General features: G+C 45.5%; 1 protein-coding gene across 1 annotated transcript; it reads right to left on the bottom strand.

Annotated features, from left to right (window-relative positions):
* Positions 1–1,250: 1,250 nt before the first annotated feature.
* On the bottom strand, positions 1,251–18,404 carry LOC143996057 (ribonuclease P protein subunit p38-like). Its single transcript, XM_077490870.1, is given in 3 exon segments — positions 1,251–1,812; positions 1,814–2,399; positions 18,259–18,404. Coding segments are annotated over 2 exon segments (825 nt in total). The 5' UTR covers positions 2,356–2,399; positions 18,259–18,404; the 3' UTR covers positions 1,251–1,529.
* Between the last annotated feature and the right edge of the window lie 290 nt (positions 18,405–18,694).

Below are 18,694 nucleotides of genomic sequence, written 5' to 3'. Positions count from 1 at the left end.
CTCGTTCTGCTTTGTTGGCGGCTGAGAGTAAGGCTGGGTTCACACTGCAGCAGTTTATGAGAACGGATGTGATTCGCACTGCACTGCAAATTACATCCGATCTCTGTGCGATACGAGTCCAGCCATACAGATAGTATGGCTGAATTCGCATCGCACACAGCCCAAACTCGCACAGGACCCCTTTTTTGGTCCGCAGCAGAATCGGATTGCATGGGTGTTCAGACCACGCGATCCGATTAGTGTCCAAGTTTGCAGATCGCACAGCGATATGCGAACTGATCTGGGGGTGTCATTAACATTTCACTGACACTCCCAGCAGTTCGCATAGGGCAGTGTGAACTGCCGCCAGGAGGTATGCGATGCGGGAACCCGCCGCGGATTCGCAGCGTTCCCGCATCGCTGCAATGTGAACCCAGCCTAAATGCTGTATTTGCACCTGAGTGCCTTCCAATCCAACACCCCTAAACGAAGAAGGGAGACAGATCCCCTTCATTTGTTTTTTTTTATAGCAGACTGGATCAGACCAAGTCTGTTTACACCCACCACACCATAGGGGTGGAATGGACTCTCCTATCAGGTCCACCTGAAAAACTGACAGGTGGACCTGATCGGATCCTGATGTGAAAGGGAAGAGGTTGCAAGGGACCATACATACAAAGATAAGGAAGCCTGGGAGAGCAAGGATTTCAAAAGTATTTCACCCGATGCATCAACCCCTGGGCAAAACAAAAAACTTTTATTTCTTGCAGTGGGGAGAGGGATATGCTGCAAAAGGTAAAGGTTTAAACTTAATGGAGTTCAGCTTTAGGCCCCTTTCACACTGGGGTGGTGTGGGCATCAGCGGTAAAGCGCCGCTATTTTTAGCGGTGCTTTACCGTTGTTTTAGCAGCGGTATGCGGCCGCTAGTGGGGCAGTTTTAACCTCCGCTAGTGGCTGAAAAAGGGTAGCGATGCTGTAGCGACGCTATGCCGGCGGTATAGCCGCGCTGCCCCATTGATTTCAAGTTTAGGAGGTTTAGGAGTGATAGATACACCGCTCCTAAGATGCGGCTAGCAGGACTTTTGCACCATCCTGCCAGCGCACCGCTCCAGTATGAAAGCCCTCCGGCTTTCACACTGGAGTGAAAGGGGCCGGTTTTCTCCGGGCACTATTTTTAGCACTGTAGTGCCTCAAAGCCGCCTCAGTGTGAAAGGGGCCTTATAGTAGATTAAGTCCTACTGTATGTGCTCATCAAAATAAAACAGGTTACCTTTTTGTTTTTGGACTGAAATATAGCTTTAATGGGTGAATTGTGAAAGTTAGAAAATAAAAATATGGCTGTTTCCTGGCCAGCCTGCCATGTCTGTTCTCACTCTCCGACCTTCTTTGGTTAGAATAAACAAGTTCACTTTTCTGTGCTCCATACAGAATAGTTTCAGGTAGATTCCACTTTAATATCTTGCCTGCTCCTGCACAGGAAATGTAGTTTAGACAACTGTGAATAAAGTTCTTTAAAAAAAAAAAAAAAAGTTACAGGAAAGCACCGACGGTCACTTTTTATTAGCATTCTTTTTTACTTTAATTTTTCTTTTTTTGTTTGGGTTGGGAACAATCTTTTTAACCTTCAGGCTCTGTAGCTGAACATTTCTACCCTCCTCAGCATTTGGGCTTTTGCGCTTTCTGGAGGTTGGACTGTTCTCATTTTTGTTCCCAGTCCCTTTGTCATCCACTGCATTCTCTTCGGTTCTCCTTGGCTTTCCGGTCAACCAGGATACTTTAAGTGGTGGCACCCGTGGGACGATCGCTCCCACTTCTTCTAAAAACATATCTGTTAAAGCCCAACGCCAGTACAGACTTCAAGCCAAGCACGGGCGCCACATTCTCGCTAAGTCGCGGTAGCTGGCAAGCTGTAACTCCGCGACTGGCACTCAGTTCAGTTATATGTTGGGTGATCATTTGCGGCTTAGCAGATTTACAGACTATCACCAGGTGCACTTCGTTTTTCTCTAGAGCACGGGTTACCTCATTGATGCCGATTGCAAGATGTTTGCGGACATCGCTTAATGTCCATCCTGACTTTACAGACTCCTCTTCAGCATTCTCTCTGTCAGATCTCTCTCCTTCTAAATCAGGATTTTTGTCTTTTTCATCAGGGTTTTCTTTTTTTGATCTTTTATCCTTTTTAATAAATTTCTTATGGATTTCAACTTTCTTCAGCCCAACCTGGGTGAACTTTTCTGTTAAGGTCTTCAATATGAATTGCATGTCCTCCCCAACAACAGGTGTCCACATCTTGTCATATGGGTTGTTCAGAGATGTCTTGACAACAATGGGTTTGGATTTGCGTATGGAACCCTTGGCAACTTTAGCAGCCATGGCAATACCATCAGATGCTCAAAAAAATAAAATAAACAGAGACACTGAAAAAAAAAAAAAAAAAAGGAGGGAGAAATATGGTCAGTAAGCATTTTACCACAAGCTGGTGCCATATTCCTATTCTTGTTCCATTTGGTTTACATTGTTTTGTGGTGACACCCGCCATTTATTTCTAGTTAGGTCTAGGCACTTCTCAGTGAAGGGATTCTAGAGGGAAAAAAAAAAAAACCCATACGCAGTTTACTTACCTGCCCTTGGGAGGAAGGGCCGGTTCCCACTTCTGTGATGCGCAAACACTGCGAATCTACTGCGGTTTCCCGCATCGCATGTCTCCCAGTGGCAGTTCACACTGCCCTATGCAAACTGCTGGGAGTGTCAGTTAAAAGTTAATGACACCCTCAAATCAGCCTGCATATCGCAGTGCGATCTGTAAACTCGGACAGAAATCAGAACACACGGTGTGAACACCCATGTGATCCGATTCTGCAGTGGACCAAAAAAAGGGTCCTGTGCGGGTTTGATCCAAATGCGATGCGAATTCAGCCATACTATCTGTATGGCTGAAATCGCTTTGCACAGAGATCGGATGTGATTTGCACTGCAGTGTCCGATCTCGGACATAGCAGCAGTGGGACCTGGCCCTTAAGCTGCATCCAGAAGTTTTTTTTTACCTTAATGCATTAGAGTCCTTTCAGATCAGTGCTGATCCGCCCCGTGGATACCCGCTTGCTCGCTGGAGCGATCCCCGCTGAGCAGGGAGATGACAGGTCTGTCTCTGCACACTGCGCAGGGACGGACCTGTCACAGCGCCGCTCTCCCCTATGGGAGATCGAGTGACAACGGACCGCAGTGTCTGTCGTCACCCGATCCGATGACGGATGGAAAAATAGCTTTTTCCTCCGTCACACTTTTTCGAATCGGAGCGGGTTGGATGTCAACGGACTTGTCGCCGCTGACATCCGACGCTCCATAGACCTCTATGGAGCATCCGTTCAGGTCCGCCTGAAAAACTGACAGGCAGACCTGAACAGATCGTCCGTGTGAAAGGGGCCTATAGGTATATTTTCTAGATTTTTGGATGCATGTCTAATTATTTTTTTTTTTTTAAATGCACAATGAAAAAAATCGTTTAGAATAATACTGGACTATGTGTTTTACTTCAAATGACAGTTTGGGAGTAGGCAGTTACATTTTGTAAAATTAAAAAGGGACACCAACATAGTCATATCTTTGATCTTAAAAACTATGGGCTTAATGGTGTTGTGGTAACTTGCCCAAAAATAAATAAAAAAATAAAGCATACTATTATTCTTGATAATGCTAGGGGAAAAAAAAACCTTTGAAACTTCGTTTGCAATAACTCCATCAGTATCGCCAGCAAAGCAGCTTCATTATTATCCCTCTAAAGAAGAGAATTGTGCGCTGCATTTGGAGATTTCATAATTTGCCACTTTATGAACGTTAATTCTCCAAGAGCTAGTTTACAAGACCGACAGATAATTAATAGATTGATTGCTTGATTAATGCAAATGTGGATAAAATCCATTATAATTACCCATCACAGGTAACGCCTATTTAGTACTATAATCATTCCTCATCCCCAGGTGTGAATGAAAAGTGATGAAATGGATGAACCTACCTCATGGACAACAACCTTCTTGACCCCCTACAGTCTTGGCTTCCGCCCACAACATTCTACTGAAACTGCCCTACTAAAACTCACCAATGACCTACTAACTGCTAAAACCAATGGGCACTACTCCATACTCATACTTTTAGACCTCTCCGCTGCCTTCGACACAGTTGACCACCTGCTCCTCCTCAGCAAATTACACTCCCTCTGTCAGAGGCTTCTTACCACATGATCAGCTGTGACCAAATCACAACTGATCATCGCGGGAACCAGGAAGAGCCGGTAAACGCCAGTTCTCGGTCCACACTGACAGGGAGAGCCGATCGGCAGCTCTCCCTGTCAGAGGGGGTCTGTTCTGATAATCAGCACACTGATTATCAGCACAGCTCCATCAGATGTGCCAAAAAGGTACCCAGTCAGTGCCCCTTCAGGATCGCCTATCAGTGCCAAATAAAGTGTCAGTGCCATATAGTGCCCACCACAGTGCCAGTCAGTGCCCTACAGTAACACCTGTCAAAACCTCATCAGTACCTCATCATCTGTACTACCTGTCAGTGCCCATCAGTGCAGGAGAAAACTTATAACCAAAAACAAACATTTTGGTCGTTTTTAATTTGTTTAGCAAAAAATAAAAACCGCAGAGGTGATCAAATACCACTAAAAGAAAGCTCTATTCGTGGGGAAAAAAAAAAGATAAAAATTTAGTTTGGGTACAGTGTTGCGTGACCGCGCAATTGCCATTCAAACTGTGACAGTGCTGAAAGATGAAAATTGTCCTGGGCAGGAAGGGGCGAAAGTGCCTGATATTGAAGTGGATAAAGTATATGTAAAACAACCAATACAGTTTAAAATACAATTGAAAGGTAAAACATTTGTGTATAGATTTTTTTTTTTTTGTTTTACAAGCGATCACATTTCCCCTGTTCTCAGCTGCATAGAGATGGTGGAAGAGAAACAGCAGCACACTGGCTGTGCAGAGGGGGGTATCAATAGGACTTATTCACTAATCGCTATGCAGCGATTCAAATTCCATTCTGAAAGAAGACCACAGCGTTCAATTCCAGACCCCGCTGCATTGGCTGCATGGCCATGGAGGTATGTGCACCAGAAAACAGGAGGGTGGGCAGGGTGTTAGTTTACCTCTTCATTGTTTGTGAAAACGTGAACTTGCACATTAACCACCTCAATACCAGACACTTGTACCCCCTTCCTGCCCAGGTCTATTTTCATACTTGAGCGTTGTCACACTTTAATGACAATTATTCAGTCATACAACCCAAACAAAATGTTTTTTGTTTTGTTTTTTAAAGATAAAAAAAAAAAAAAAAAAAAAAAAACTAACAGTGAGCTTTTAGTGATTATTTACCACTAGGTATTTATTTTTGCTAAACAAGATGGAAAAAAAAAAACACACCCCCAAAAACACACTTCTCAGTTTCTGTTTAAATATTTGCAGAAGTAACCTTTCTGCTACAATTCTTTGATACAAATAACCTAAATCAGTGTAAAAGTTAGTCTACAAACTATGGTACATGTCATTTTCAAAGTAATATGTACCATAGTTTGTAGACTAAGGCCCCTTTCACACTGGACCGGTTTTCAGGCGTTACAGCGCTAAAAATAGCGCCTGTGTAGCGCCTGAAAAAAACCGGCCCCTTTCACTTCAGTGTGAAAGCCGGAGGGCTTTCACACTGAAGCGGTGCGCTGGCAGGACAGTGAAAAAAGTCCTGCTAGCCGAATCTTTGGAGCGGTGAAGGAGCGGTGTATTCACCGCTCCTAAACCGCTCCTACCCATTGAAATCAATGGGACAGCGCGGCAATACCGCCGGCAAAGCGCCGCTGCAGCGACGCTTTGTGGGCGGTTTTAACCCTTTTTCGGCCGCTAGCGGGGGTTAAAACCACCCCGCTAGCACCCGCAGACCGCCGCTAAAACGCCGCTAAAAATAGCGGCGCTTTACCGCCAACGCCCGCACCGCCCCAGTGTGAAAGCAGCCTTACTGTTACACTGATTTAGGTTATTTGTATCAAAGAATTGTAGCAGAAAGGTTACTTCTGCAAATATTTAAACAGAAACTAAGAAGTGTGTTTTTTGGGGTATTTTTTATTAATTTTTTTTTCCTATTTTGTATAGCAAAAATAAAAACCTAGTGGTGAATAATCACTAAAAGCTCTCTGTTTAACACAGTATAGGCATACTTACAATTGCACCCCAAGTACATTCTACTCCTCCCGAGTATTGGGATACCATATGTGTGACTTTCACTCTATCCACAGAGAGGGGCCCAAAATCCAAGAAGCAGCTTTGGGCTTTCCAGGAGCATAAATGACGGATCTAATTGGGGCAGTACAGTGATTAGCACATCCGCCTTGCAGCACTGCATCAGTTTGATTCCCAACCACGGCACTACCTGCACACAGTTTGCATGTTCTCCCTGTGCCTGCGTGGGTTTCCTCCAGATACTCTGGATTTCCTCCTACACACCAAAGATATGCTAGTAGGTTAATTTGCTACTAAAGTGGCCCTAATATATATATATATATATATATTTTTTTTTTTTAAGTCAGCAGCTACAAATATTGCAGCTGCTGACTTTTAAAATAAAGATAGTTACCTGTCCCAGGGTCCAGCGATGTCGGCACCGAGGCCGAGCAGTCCCTTGGATGCTGCTGCTGCCGCCGCCATCTTCGATAAGGGAATCAGGAAAGGAAGCCTTGCGGCTTCACTTCCCAATTCCCTACTGCACATGCAAGAGTCCTAACTGGTCCCCGCCATCTCCTGTGACCCGTGTATGTCCCAGCAGACAACGCGGGGGTACTGGAAGTGGGTGCAAATATCTGTCATAGACAGGTATCTGCACCCCCCTCCCCCCTGAAAGTTGCCAAATGTGACACCGAAAAGCGGAGGTTACATTTTTGTTTGAACCTCCGCTTTAAGCGCAGGGACTGATGTGAATGCACAATATGTAAATGCTGTGTAAATTGACAGCGATATACAAGTACCTGTAATAAATGTTAAATTCCTGACTACCTATCACATTTTTGAAGACCCTGGACCACCAGAACAATGGAAACAACCACAAAATTACCACATTTGGAAAGAAAACACAAACAATATATATTCTAAGAGACATAATGAGTCTTTTGAAATGTGTTATTTTTATTTTGCCACACATTTTTTTTTTTTTTTTTTTTTTTAAACAAAGTTGTCAATTTAAAATATATTTCTAACACACAGCATGGAATTTAGAATTACATACAAAAATACATCTACTAATTCTTGTAGGGATACCACATGAGCGAGACCCTTTCAATGTCTGGACCCGACATTGCAACATGTGTATCACAAAATCAGCCAACACTGTGTAGCAGGGGTCTCCAAACTTTTCAAAGGGCCACTTTATTGTCCTTCAGACTTTAGGAGGGCCGGATTGCGGCCAGCAGGGGCAGAAAATGTCACGGCCCAGCATCAGAGAGAATAAATATGGTGCCAGGGTTGGTGGTCAATAGGAGGAGTATTCCCCCTATTAGTAGATTCCATCATTGGTATCGGTGGAAGATATAATGCCCCATTGTTGGTGTCAGTGAGAGGAAGAGTGCCTCATATTAGTGCAAGGAGTTGTTTCCTAAGGGCCGCATAAAGGCTAGCAAAGGGCCACATCTGGCCCTTGGGCCACAGTTTGGAGACCCCTGCTGTATAGAAAACAATGCACTGTAATGGCCACCTCTATGTGTGGTCAGTGAATATAGTATAGCTTCACCTACAGCAGTCCCTGTTCCTAATAGCTCAGCAGGCCTAACTGACTGGTACAGACGGTCCCCTAGTTCCAAACATCCGACGCCTACTTATAAAACGGAGGGAGACAACAGGAAGTGGGTGAAAATCTACCCCAAGGAAGGGAAATTCATCCATGTAAGAGTTCTCATGGGAAAAGGGTGTCTCCACTGAAGCTTTATCACAACAACTCAACTTTTTCAAAATCCAAATGTCATTGGGACATAAAATGAGGTGAAATCTTCTGAACAGGGGCACAGATAGCAAAACAAACATTACAGGGGTGTTAACCCTTCCCTATGCTATCCACCAAGCTAAAAAAAATGTTTTTTTTTGGCTGGAGCTACACTTAAATGTACCCATTTCAACTTACAAACAGATTCAACTTAAGAACAAACCCTACCTTGTTGGTAAGCCGGGGACTGCCTTATACGAATGTTCACTGGCCAGAAAGTACTGGAAGCTGAACAAAACAAAAAAAAAAAAAAGAGTGTACCCGTTCTAGTTGTGTAGTTGTGCACAGAGGATGGGTGGGACTGGTGTCTCGCAGAAACTTATCAGCCAAAGGATTCATCCCAGCAGGAACACGTTCTGCACAACCAATGGATTGGTCCAGGTAGCAGGAAGGAACATGAATCAATAAACAGGCACTAACATGGTCAACTAATAGCCAAAGGATCCAGGCAGCAATATCCGGCTTAGAGGTTCAGTCAAGTAACATCTGGATACAGGTGTAAAGGCTTCTTTCCACCCAAAGCCTCCAGATCTGGGAATTACCCAGAGAAAACCAAAAGCTTACTACTCTGAAGCCCCTCATTATATATATATATATATATATACACATATATACATACACACATACATGCATACACACACACACCCCATAATACAGTGGCATGTTCTCACACTGTAAAAGCAGGGAAAAGAGCAGTCTGGGCACCTGGAATAAACAATAACTAAAAATAATAATAACTAAATAATAACAGTCGATATACAAGCTGAGGTTAGTTCATACGGAAGGCAGAAAAGTGCTTCATAAACAGGCCAAGGTCAGTTCAGGCAGCAGGCGGAGGCATGGTCAATATGAAGGCAAACGGTCAGTCCAGGCAGCAAGAAATTGTTAGCACAGAGGACATTGGATATGTGGAAAATGGCAGTCAGAAATATGTTCACCATAACTTCACTAATATTTTAGTAAAGTGTGGTAACGTTCGAAGCAGCTTCCTATGCATAGGCCCGGTTGGGAGGGACACTGAGGACAATGAATAGGGGTGTCGCAACTTACTCCATGCTCGCTGCATACTTTACATTTTTTTTGTCTTTTTCGGCCCGTTTCTGTGGGCGGGATATTCGCTGGGTAATGTCTCTCATGCAGCCTGCTCACTGCATCAGTGCGAATGATATCAGGTGGTGGGCCTCCCTGGTAGATAAGAGCTGTGACTATATCCTCTTGAAATGCGAGAAAGGAGGCGGGTCTTTCCACGGACTTGCGATAGAGAACATAGGAATTATAACTTGCCAATTGGAAGAGGTAAATGGAAACATTTTTGTACCAGTGGTGGGACATTTTGGTTGCTAAAACGGACTGTATTTTTTGGTCATTAAAAGCCACACCTTGCATGAACTGATCGTAATCATGTATGCACTCAGGTGCTTGGACTGGACCGTGCCTTCCCTGGACTTCCACTGAGGTGTTGTTATGGATGGAGGACAGGACATACACATCTTGCTTATTCCTCCATTTCAGGGCCAAAACTTCATCATTCCTCAAACTCATTGACTCCCACCTTTGTAGCTTTGTGGTCACCAGCCTTTGTGGAAAGCCCTTAGGACTACTTTGCACTATACCGCAGGCTAAAGTTTTCTGGTGGTAAAGGTGGTGGAAAAGGGGCAGGCTTGTGCAACATTCATTCATGTAGAGGTGGTAACCCTTTTGGAAAAGTGGCATTGCAAGGTCCAAAACTATTTTTCCATTGTTCCCCATATAAGATGGGCAGTCAGGGGGCTCTAGCTGGCCATCTTTCCCTTCATAAATACGGAAGGCATACGTATACCCTGTGGCACTCTCACAGAGTTTGCATAGCTTCACAGCATATCTGTCCTTTTTATTGGGAGCGTACTGTTCGAGTTCCAGCCTGTCGGAAAAATGGATGAGGGACTCATCAATGCAAATATGCTTCTCAGGGATATACAACTGAGCAAATTTCTGGGAAAAAAAATGAATAAGCGGGCGAATTTCAAAAAGTTCATCATATTCAGGGTGATTTCTGGGAGGGCACAGCGTATTGTCGCTAAAACGGAGGAACCGCATGATCATTTCATAGCGTGTACATGACATCACAGATGAATACAGCGGCATGTGACGAATGGGATCTGTGGACCAGTAATCTTGTACTTCACTTGTTTGTGTAAGTCCCATGTTAAGAGTGAGGCCCAAAAATTTTTTGAATTCTTTAACTGTGACAGGAGTCCATTCAACTGGAGGGGTGGAATTTGGGTTATTTGTGATGTATTGCTGAGCAAAAAGATTGCTCTGGTCCACAATTAAATGGAATAAATGGTCTGTGAAAAATAAATGAAAAAAATCAATTGGTTTAAAGTTTTCAGTGTTGGCCTGAATGCCTGGCTGTGCGGTAAAAGGGGGGATACTAGCTGATCCCGAATCGCAGGGAAGCCATAGCGGATTCACAAGTGCCTCTGGGAGACTTGTATGGCCCTTTTCATCCAGGGGAACTGTGCTGCTCGCTTCTTCAGTAGGATGATGAACGGTGCTGGCGGTTGCTTCCTCTACAGAAACCCTCGCCCTTTTTATAGAAATCCATTCCTCCTCCGATTCGGTTAATGACTCACTGCCCTCCACGGGTTCGTACTCAGAATCTGAATCGGATGGTGAAAGCTCCTCGCTGCTCTCACCTGTCAGAACCTGGAAGGCCTCCTCGCTGGTGTACGTTCGTTTGGACATGGTGTATGCCGGCTCTGGTGACACTAAGACAGGTGTGGCTGCAATCAGGGACACAGTGGATGGCTGCACTGTTGTGGTTGATCACGGTACTGATGACAACGGCACTGGTGTGACGGGTAGACTGGCTGATCGCGGCACTGGTGTGACGGGTAGACTGGCTGATCGCGGCACTGGTGTGACGGGTAGACTGGCTGATCGCGGCACTGATAACGACTGCCCTGGTATGACACGTACACTGGCTGAAATCAAAGTAATGACAGGTGGCTCTATGCGTGTAACAATGTGTTGTCACAGTAAAGATCACAGTACATAACAGTGAAATTGCTTAACTCACAGATCCTGGTACAGGTCTCTCTCCCTCTCACACGCAGTCTGTGAATGAGGAAGGAGAACCGGTAACAGCAATTACCAGTCACGGTTTACATTTTCTGATTAGCTGTAATTGGACACAGCAATCACATGGTAAAGGATGCTGTCTGTGATTGTACATTTATCTCAATCTGTGAGGAGCTATGGTCCAAGGGACATCTCTATCACAAATCGCACCGCTCCAGCGCCAACAGTCCTGCTTGTGATGCCACCTGACATCACCCTATGCGCATCATCATAGGTCACATGACTTCATCAGGGGAAGTTAGGTGACCTATGATGATACACGTAGGGTGGAGCAGAGTTACATCACAAGCAGGACTGATAGCATTAGAGCAGGGTGTATTTTGGATACTGAACCATATATACGAGGGGTCTTCAAAAGAGTTTCCACACTTTTATATTTTCGTTGGAAATAGTGAGGGCGGGAGGGGTAGTAATTGGTCGTGTCTGAGAGTGTCATGTGACTAGTCTGTCTGGCAAGCTGGCTGACCTTGCAGTTTAGCAGAAGGCCCCTTTCAAACATGCGAACCATTTGTCTGTTTTTCATCCATCCGTTGACAGATGAAAAACAGACATCTCTATGGAAAAACTGATGATCAGCCATTTACATCAGTTTCCTTGCTTTTAAAATGGATCAAAACCCTATTTTTGGGGAAGGAAAAACAGACAAATGATACCTTTTCGCATTGGTAGTGGATGTAAAAAAAAAAATTGGAAAAAAATTAATGGTCTGCATGTGTCAAAGTTGCCTAAAGGCCCCTTTCACATGGGCTGTCTGACCAGGTCTGCCTGTCAGTTTTTCAGGCGGACCTAATCTGACCCTCCAGTCTCTTCTAAGGAGTGGTGGTCCTATTCCCCATCCATCTGGCAGATCGGATGCAAACAGATGGTTTATTCCCATCCAATAGCCCTATAGAAGAGAGTGGGCTGTGTCTGTGTCCGCTCTGCATAGCAGACATGGACCTGTCATCCGCCTGCTCAGCAGAGATCCACCCGCTGAGTAAGAGGAATCTGTTAAGTGGAGGACCCCATGGGAAAGGGGCCCGAGTTGTGGTGAAGATGGCTGTGCAAGAAAGCTTCTGAAGAACCCCTGTATGTTTGTGTGAGAAATATATATATAAAAGTGTTTTCTCTGTAGTACACTATCCAATTTGAGTATGTAAGTACATAACCCTAATCCTTAAAGGGATTGTAAAGTGATTTTTTTATTTTTATTTAAAATAATAAACATGTTATACTTACCTCCACTGTGCAGCTCGTTTTGCACAGAGTAGCCCCGAACCTGCTCTTCTGGGATCCCTTGGCGGCTGTCTCGGCTTCCTCCTCCCTTCGCATGGTGAGAAGCATCTGCGGACGCGCTCCCGTGATACAGCCGGCGGCTATAGCCGCTCGCTGTATCACACGGCCCCGCCCCCCGGCGCTCCGCGTCAGTGGATGTGATTGACAGCAGCGCGAGCCAATGGCTGCGCTGCTTTCCATCCATCCACTCCCGCCAATCAGCGGCCAGGCTGAACGGTGGAAAGGACGTCGGGGGACGAGCGCGGGACTTTCGAGGGGTGAGGTAAGTAAAACGGGGGGGGGGGGGGCTGAGGGCGCAGGCACTGTCAGATGTTTTTTCACCTTAATGCATAGAATGCATTAAGGTGAAAAAACATTTACCTTTACAACCCCTTTAAGATACATTGCACAGTGGGAGTCATTATCTGCTTAAAGGGGTTTTAAAGGTTTGTGTTTTCTCACCTTAATGCAAAAACACCTGGCAGTGACTCGCCCTCCCCGTTTTACTTGACTGGATTGATAGCAGTGCAGTCATTGGCTCCTGCTGCTGCCAATCAAATCCAATGACGCAGGCATGGGGCCGAGCACTGCATTCGGCCTCTATGGACGCCGAATGCTGGACTCAGGAGCGCTCCCACAAGGTAACCCCCTCAGGGAAGCACTTCTCGTAGGGGCTTATCAGATGTGGGGAGGAGCCGCAAGAGCCGCTGGGGGACCCCAAAAGAGTTCAGGGCCAGTCTGTGCAAAACAAGCTGCACAGTGGTGGCAAAGTATGACATGTTTTTTTTTATTAAATGAACCCTTATGCCGCGTACACACGACCGGACTTTTTGTCAGCAAAGGTCCGACGGAATGAGTCCGTCAGACAATTCGATCTTGTGTGGGCTCCATCGGACCTTTGCTTGCCAAAAATCCGGCGGACTTTAGAAATAGAACAGGTTTAAAATTTTTCCACCGGACCGAGAAATCCGCTTGTCTGTATGCTAGTCCAACGGACAAAAACCGACGCTAGGGCAGCTATTGGCTACTGGCTATGAACTTCCTTATTCTAGTCCAGTCGTACGTCATCACGTTCAAATGCGTCGGACTTTGGTGTGATTGTGTGTGGCCAAGTCCGTTCATTCGGAAAGTCAGTCGGAACTCCGCCAAAAGTCCGTCGTGTGTACGCGGCATAACAATCACTTTACAACCCAACTCCGGGCAAAAACTGCACGGGTTAACGGTTAGTTTTGTCCAGGGGCGAACAGAAAGCTAACATTCACCTGATCCTCCGCACCAGCGGCAAATGACACTCCCCCATGATCCAGGGGTGGACTATTCCTGAAGTCCTAATTTCCCTAAGTCTATAGACCTAATGACACCAGGAACAGTCCACTGCACAAGATTGCAGGTGAGGGATGCAGGATTGGGCAAGTATTTCTATCTTCTCCAATCCTCCAGACAAGAATGAGCATTTTATCCCTGCAGTGCAAGCACAGCCCCACTTCATGGGAAAACTTTTTTTCTGCCTGGAGTTGGGCTTTAACTGCTTTCGGACTGCCCATATGCTGCATCATTGTGGCTCAGCTGTGCAAAACATACCTGTATGTCGTTTCCTGTTCCTGGGGCATGTGCGCTGCTGGAGACCCGGTCCCGATGTGATTGGACACAGCGAGTCCGGTGGCCACCCGCGATAGTTTGTAGGAGAGGCAGAACAGCAGTAAACAAGGCAGACCGTCATTCTGTCACGGGGGGGGGGGGGGGGGGGTTGAGATCTTATGTTCCTGCTAATCAGGAACACAGATGTCTCACTATGAGAACACCTAACCCTTTGATTGCCCCTGATGTTAACTCCTTCCCTGCCAGCATAATTAATATAGTGACAGTGCATTTTTTTTATTTTATTTTTTAGCACTGATCACTGTATTGTCGTCGATGGTCCCAAAAAGTGTCACCAAGTGTCTGATTTGTCCACCGCAATGTCACAGTCCCGCAATTTTTTTTATTTTAAAAACACATGCGCTGATCACCATTAACCACATGCCAACCAGGCCACAGCCGAAAGATGGCTACAGCATGGTCGGCTTATTCTGGGAGGGCGTCCATGGACATCCACCCAGAATCTTGCTCCCGCGTGCCCCTTGGGGTGTGCACCCGGGAACATCCGTGACCGCCGGGTCCAGAGAACCTGATAGCGTCCGTTTACCATGTCATCGCTCCGTCAAATGATGGAGCGATCACTTGTAAACAAACCGGCATCACGTCATGACACCAGTTGCTCCCTCCCCTCTCTGATTCCCCTCTAAAGATTTCAATCTTTTTTGATTTATAGCGCAAAAAAATAAAAAGCCCAGTGGTGATTAAATACCACCAAAAGAAAGCTCCATTTGTTTGAAAAAAAGGACAAACATTTCTCATGGGTACAGTGTTGAATGACTGAGTAATTGTCATTCAAAGTGTGAGAGCACCGAAAGCTCAAAATTGGTCTGGTTAGGAAGGGGGTTTAAGTGTCCAGCGGGCAAGTGGTTAATAATAATAAAAGCCATAAATATATCCCATAATTTGTAGGTGCTGGAATTCTTGCGCAAACCAATCAACAAAGGCTAATTGAGATTTTTTTTCTTACCATAAATATGTAGTAATTAGATTGTGAAGAAATTAATTTTTTTTTTTTTTTACATATTTTTATTGGATATTTTTTATAGCAGAAAGAAATATGGTTTTGTTTGATCGTCAGACTTTTTTTTTTGTTTATAGCACCAAGAAAAAACAAACACAACCCCACACACAGAGAGGTGATCAAATACCACCAAAAGAAAGCTCTATTTGTGGGATACGATGGGCATCAATTTTATTTGGGTACAGCGTGGCACGACCGCGCAATTGTCAGTTCCACAGCACCATTTCACACACAAAATAAAAGGCCTGGTCACGGGGGGATTGGGGTAAACCTTCCGGAGCTGAGGTGGATTCCAACCAAGCTATTGAGAGCGACCCCCCCATAAAAGAGACGATGGATCCCCACACATCTCATGTGTATGTGATCATTCCCTTATATGTTGTGTCCTCACTTGATGTTGCTGTGGGAGGTCATTGGGAGATACATGAAGATTATAGGATTTTAGGGATGAATGTCCCCTCCCCCACCTCACTTCCTGCCCCAGGCAAGACTCACCGCTCAGGAAGCATGAGGTGGTCTGCTGGTGAAGGGGGGGGGGGGGTGGGTACATATATACACCTCTAGCTATACACAACCTCGCTTTACATCTCTTAACCACTTGCCGACCGCCTCACGCCGATGTACGTCATCAGAATGGCACGGGCAGGCATAAGCACATATATGTACGTCCTTTGCCTCCCGCGGGTCGGGGGCCCGATCGGGCCCCCGCCCGGTGCCTGCGGCGGTCGGTTTTCGTTCGGGAGCGATCCCGGACGAGGGGACGGCCATTCATTCATGGCCACCCCCTCGCGATCGCTCCCGACGAATGGAAATCCCCGGTGACATCACTTCCTCTCCTGTAATGTAAACACAGGAGAGGAAGTGATGTATTCTCTCCTCCGTGTCGGTATTTTTCGTTCCGACACGGAGGAGAGCGGATCAGTGAGTTGCACCAACACATCCCACACACAGTAGAACATGCCAGGCACACTCACACCCCCCCTTTACCCCCCGATCACCCCCCCAATTACCCCTGCCCCCCAGTCACAGTGACACCAATGTCATTTTTTTTTTTTTTTTTTTTTTTTTTGCATTGGTGTCATTTGTGACTGTAATAACTGTTAGGGCAGTTAGGGTTAGCCCCCTTTAGTTCTAATGTACCCCCCTAACCCCCCCAATAAAGGTTTAACCCCGTGATCACCCCCCGTCGCCAGTGTCACTAAGGCTGGGTTCACATTGCAGCGGTTTATGAGAACGAATGTGATTCGCACCGCACTGCAGTGCAAATCACATCCGATCTCTGTGCGATTCGAGTTCAGCCATTCGCCGCACCCGCCGCACCCGCCACACCCGCCGCACCCGCCGCAAATTCGCACGGGACCCTTTTTTTGGCCCGCAGCAGAATCGGATCGCATGGGTGTTCACACCATGCGATCCGAGTTTGCAGATCGCACTGCGATATGCGAACTGATCTGGGGGTGTCAGTAACATTTCACTGACACTCCCAGCAGTTCGCATAGGGCAGTGTGAACTGCCGCCGGGAGGCATGCGATGCGGGAACCCGCCGCGGATTCGTGGCGTTCCCGCATCGCTCCAGTGTGAACCCAGCCTAATAAGCGATCGTTTTTCTGATCGCTGTATTAGTGTCACAGGTGACGCTAGTTAGGCAGGTAGGTATTTAGGTTCGCCGCAGCTTTTTATAGCGCCAGGGACCCCCATATACTACCGCATAAAGCCCCCTGATTGCCCCCTAGTTAACCCTTTCACCAGTGATCACCATATAACTGTTACAGGTGACGCTGGTTGGTTAGTTATTTTTTTATAGTTTCAGGGCACCCGCCATTTATTACCTAGTCTCACTAGTGTACCCCTAAATTTAGGGGTGTCTACTTTCTAAAATGGGGTCATTTGGGGGGGGGGGGTTTGTGCCATCTTGGCATTTTATGGCCTTCAAAACTGTAACGCCCTTAGAAAGCCTGAAGGCGGTGCTTGGTTTTTGGGGCCCCGTACGCGGCTAGGCTCCCAAAAAGTCCCACATATGTGGTATCCCCGTACTCAGGAGAAGCAGCAGAATTTATTTTGGGGTGTCATTTCACATATGCCCATGGCATGCATGAGCAATATATCATTTAGTGACAACTTTGTGAAAAAAAAAAAAAAAAAAAAAAAGTTTGTAATTTTCCCGCAACTTGTGGCAAAATATAAAATATTCCATGGACTCAACATGCCTCTCAGCAAATAGCTTGGGGTGTCTACTTTCTAAAATGGGGTCATTTGTGGGGGTTTTGTGCCATCTTGGCATTTTATGGCCTTCAAAACTGTAATAGGTAGTGAGGCGTGAAATCAAAAATTGACGCCCTTAGAAAGCCTGAAGGCGGTGCTTGGTTTTCGGGGCCCTGTACGCGGCTAGGCTCCCAAAAAGTCCCACATATGTGGTATCCCCGTACTCAGGAGAAGCAGCAGAATTTATTTTGGGGTGTCATTTCACATACGCCCATAGCATGTGTGAGCAATATATCATTTAGTGACAACTTTGTGTAAAAAAAAAAAAAAAATTTTTTTTTTGTCATTATTCAATCGCTTGAGGCAAAAAAATAAAATATTCAATGGGCTCAACATGCCTCTTATCAATTTCCTTAGGGGGTCTACTTTCCAAAATGGGGTCATTTGGGGGGGTTTTGTACTGCCCTGTCATTTTAGCACCTCAAGAAATGAGATAGGCAGTCGTAAACTAAAAGCTGCGTAAATTCCAGAAAACGTACCTTAGTTTGTAGATGTGACAACTTTTGCGCAAACCAATAAATATACAATTATTGACTTTTTTTTTACCAAAGACATGTGGCTGAATACATTTTGTCCTAAATGTATGACTAAAATTGAGTTTATTGGATTTTTCTAATAACAAAAAGTAGAAAATATCATTTTTTTTCAAAATTTGCGGTCTTTTTACGTTTATATCGCAAAAAATAAAAATCGCAGAGGCAATCAAATACCATCAAAAGAAAGCTCTATTTGTGGGAAGAAAAGGACGCAAATTTTGTTTGGGTACAACATTGCATGACCGCGCAATTACCAGTTAAAGCAGCGCAGTGCCAAAGTGTAAAAAGACCTCTGGTCATTTACCAGCAAAATGGTCCGGTCTGAAAGTGGTTAAGAAACCCCAATTCCTGGTCCATACTGCGCTCTCCCACCATCTGTGATGTCATCGCACCCCTCTATTCCTCACAGACACCTCCCCAACAACTCACCCTTCTCAGCTAAATATACGCCAAAACCCCGCGCTACACTCTCAGCCAATCAGAGAGCGGCTCTTTCGATTAATCGGACCTGGCAGATCACGTGGAACACACGGCCCACAACGACATCGGATTGGGCAATATCGCAGATCTCGGCCCCACCCACTTTTTTAGAGCTAGGACGGTGTTGCTGCGAGGGGATTATGGGAGATGCAGTGTTTTGGTGCCTTCTGAGACTACAAGTCCCAGGAAACACCGCGCCATACAGAGCCGAGCCAGCAAGGTGATAGAACTTATATACAACTCCAATAAACAAAAAAATCTCATTGGTGACTATGGTCACAGCTCAGATGTATTCTGGTGTATGCATTTACATATCACAATAATAAAATACTATCTATCTATATCTAGATCTATATATATATCCATAATATATAGCTAGATAGAT

This window comes from Lithobates pipiens, unplaced genomic scaffold (genome assembly GCF_037356315.1).
Source record: "Lithobates pipiens isolate NorthernLeopardFrog02 unplaced genomic scaffold, aLitPip1_a1.2 Scaffold_19, whole genome shotgun sequence".
Taxonomy (NCBI): Eukaryota; Metazoa; Chordata; class Amphibia; order Anura; family Ranidae; genus Lithobates; species Lithobates pipiens.
Note: the sequence above shows the minus strand (reverse complement) of the source record. Positions and strands in the feature narration are given on the sequence as shown.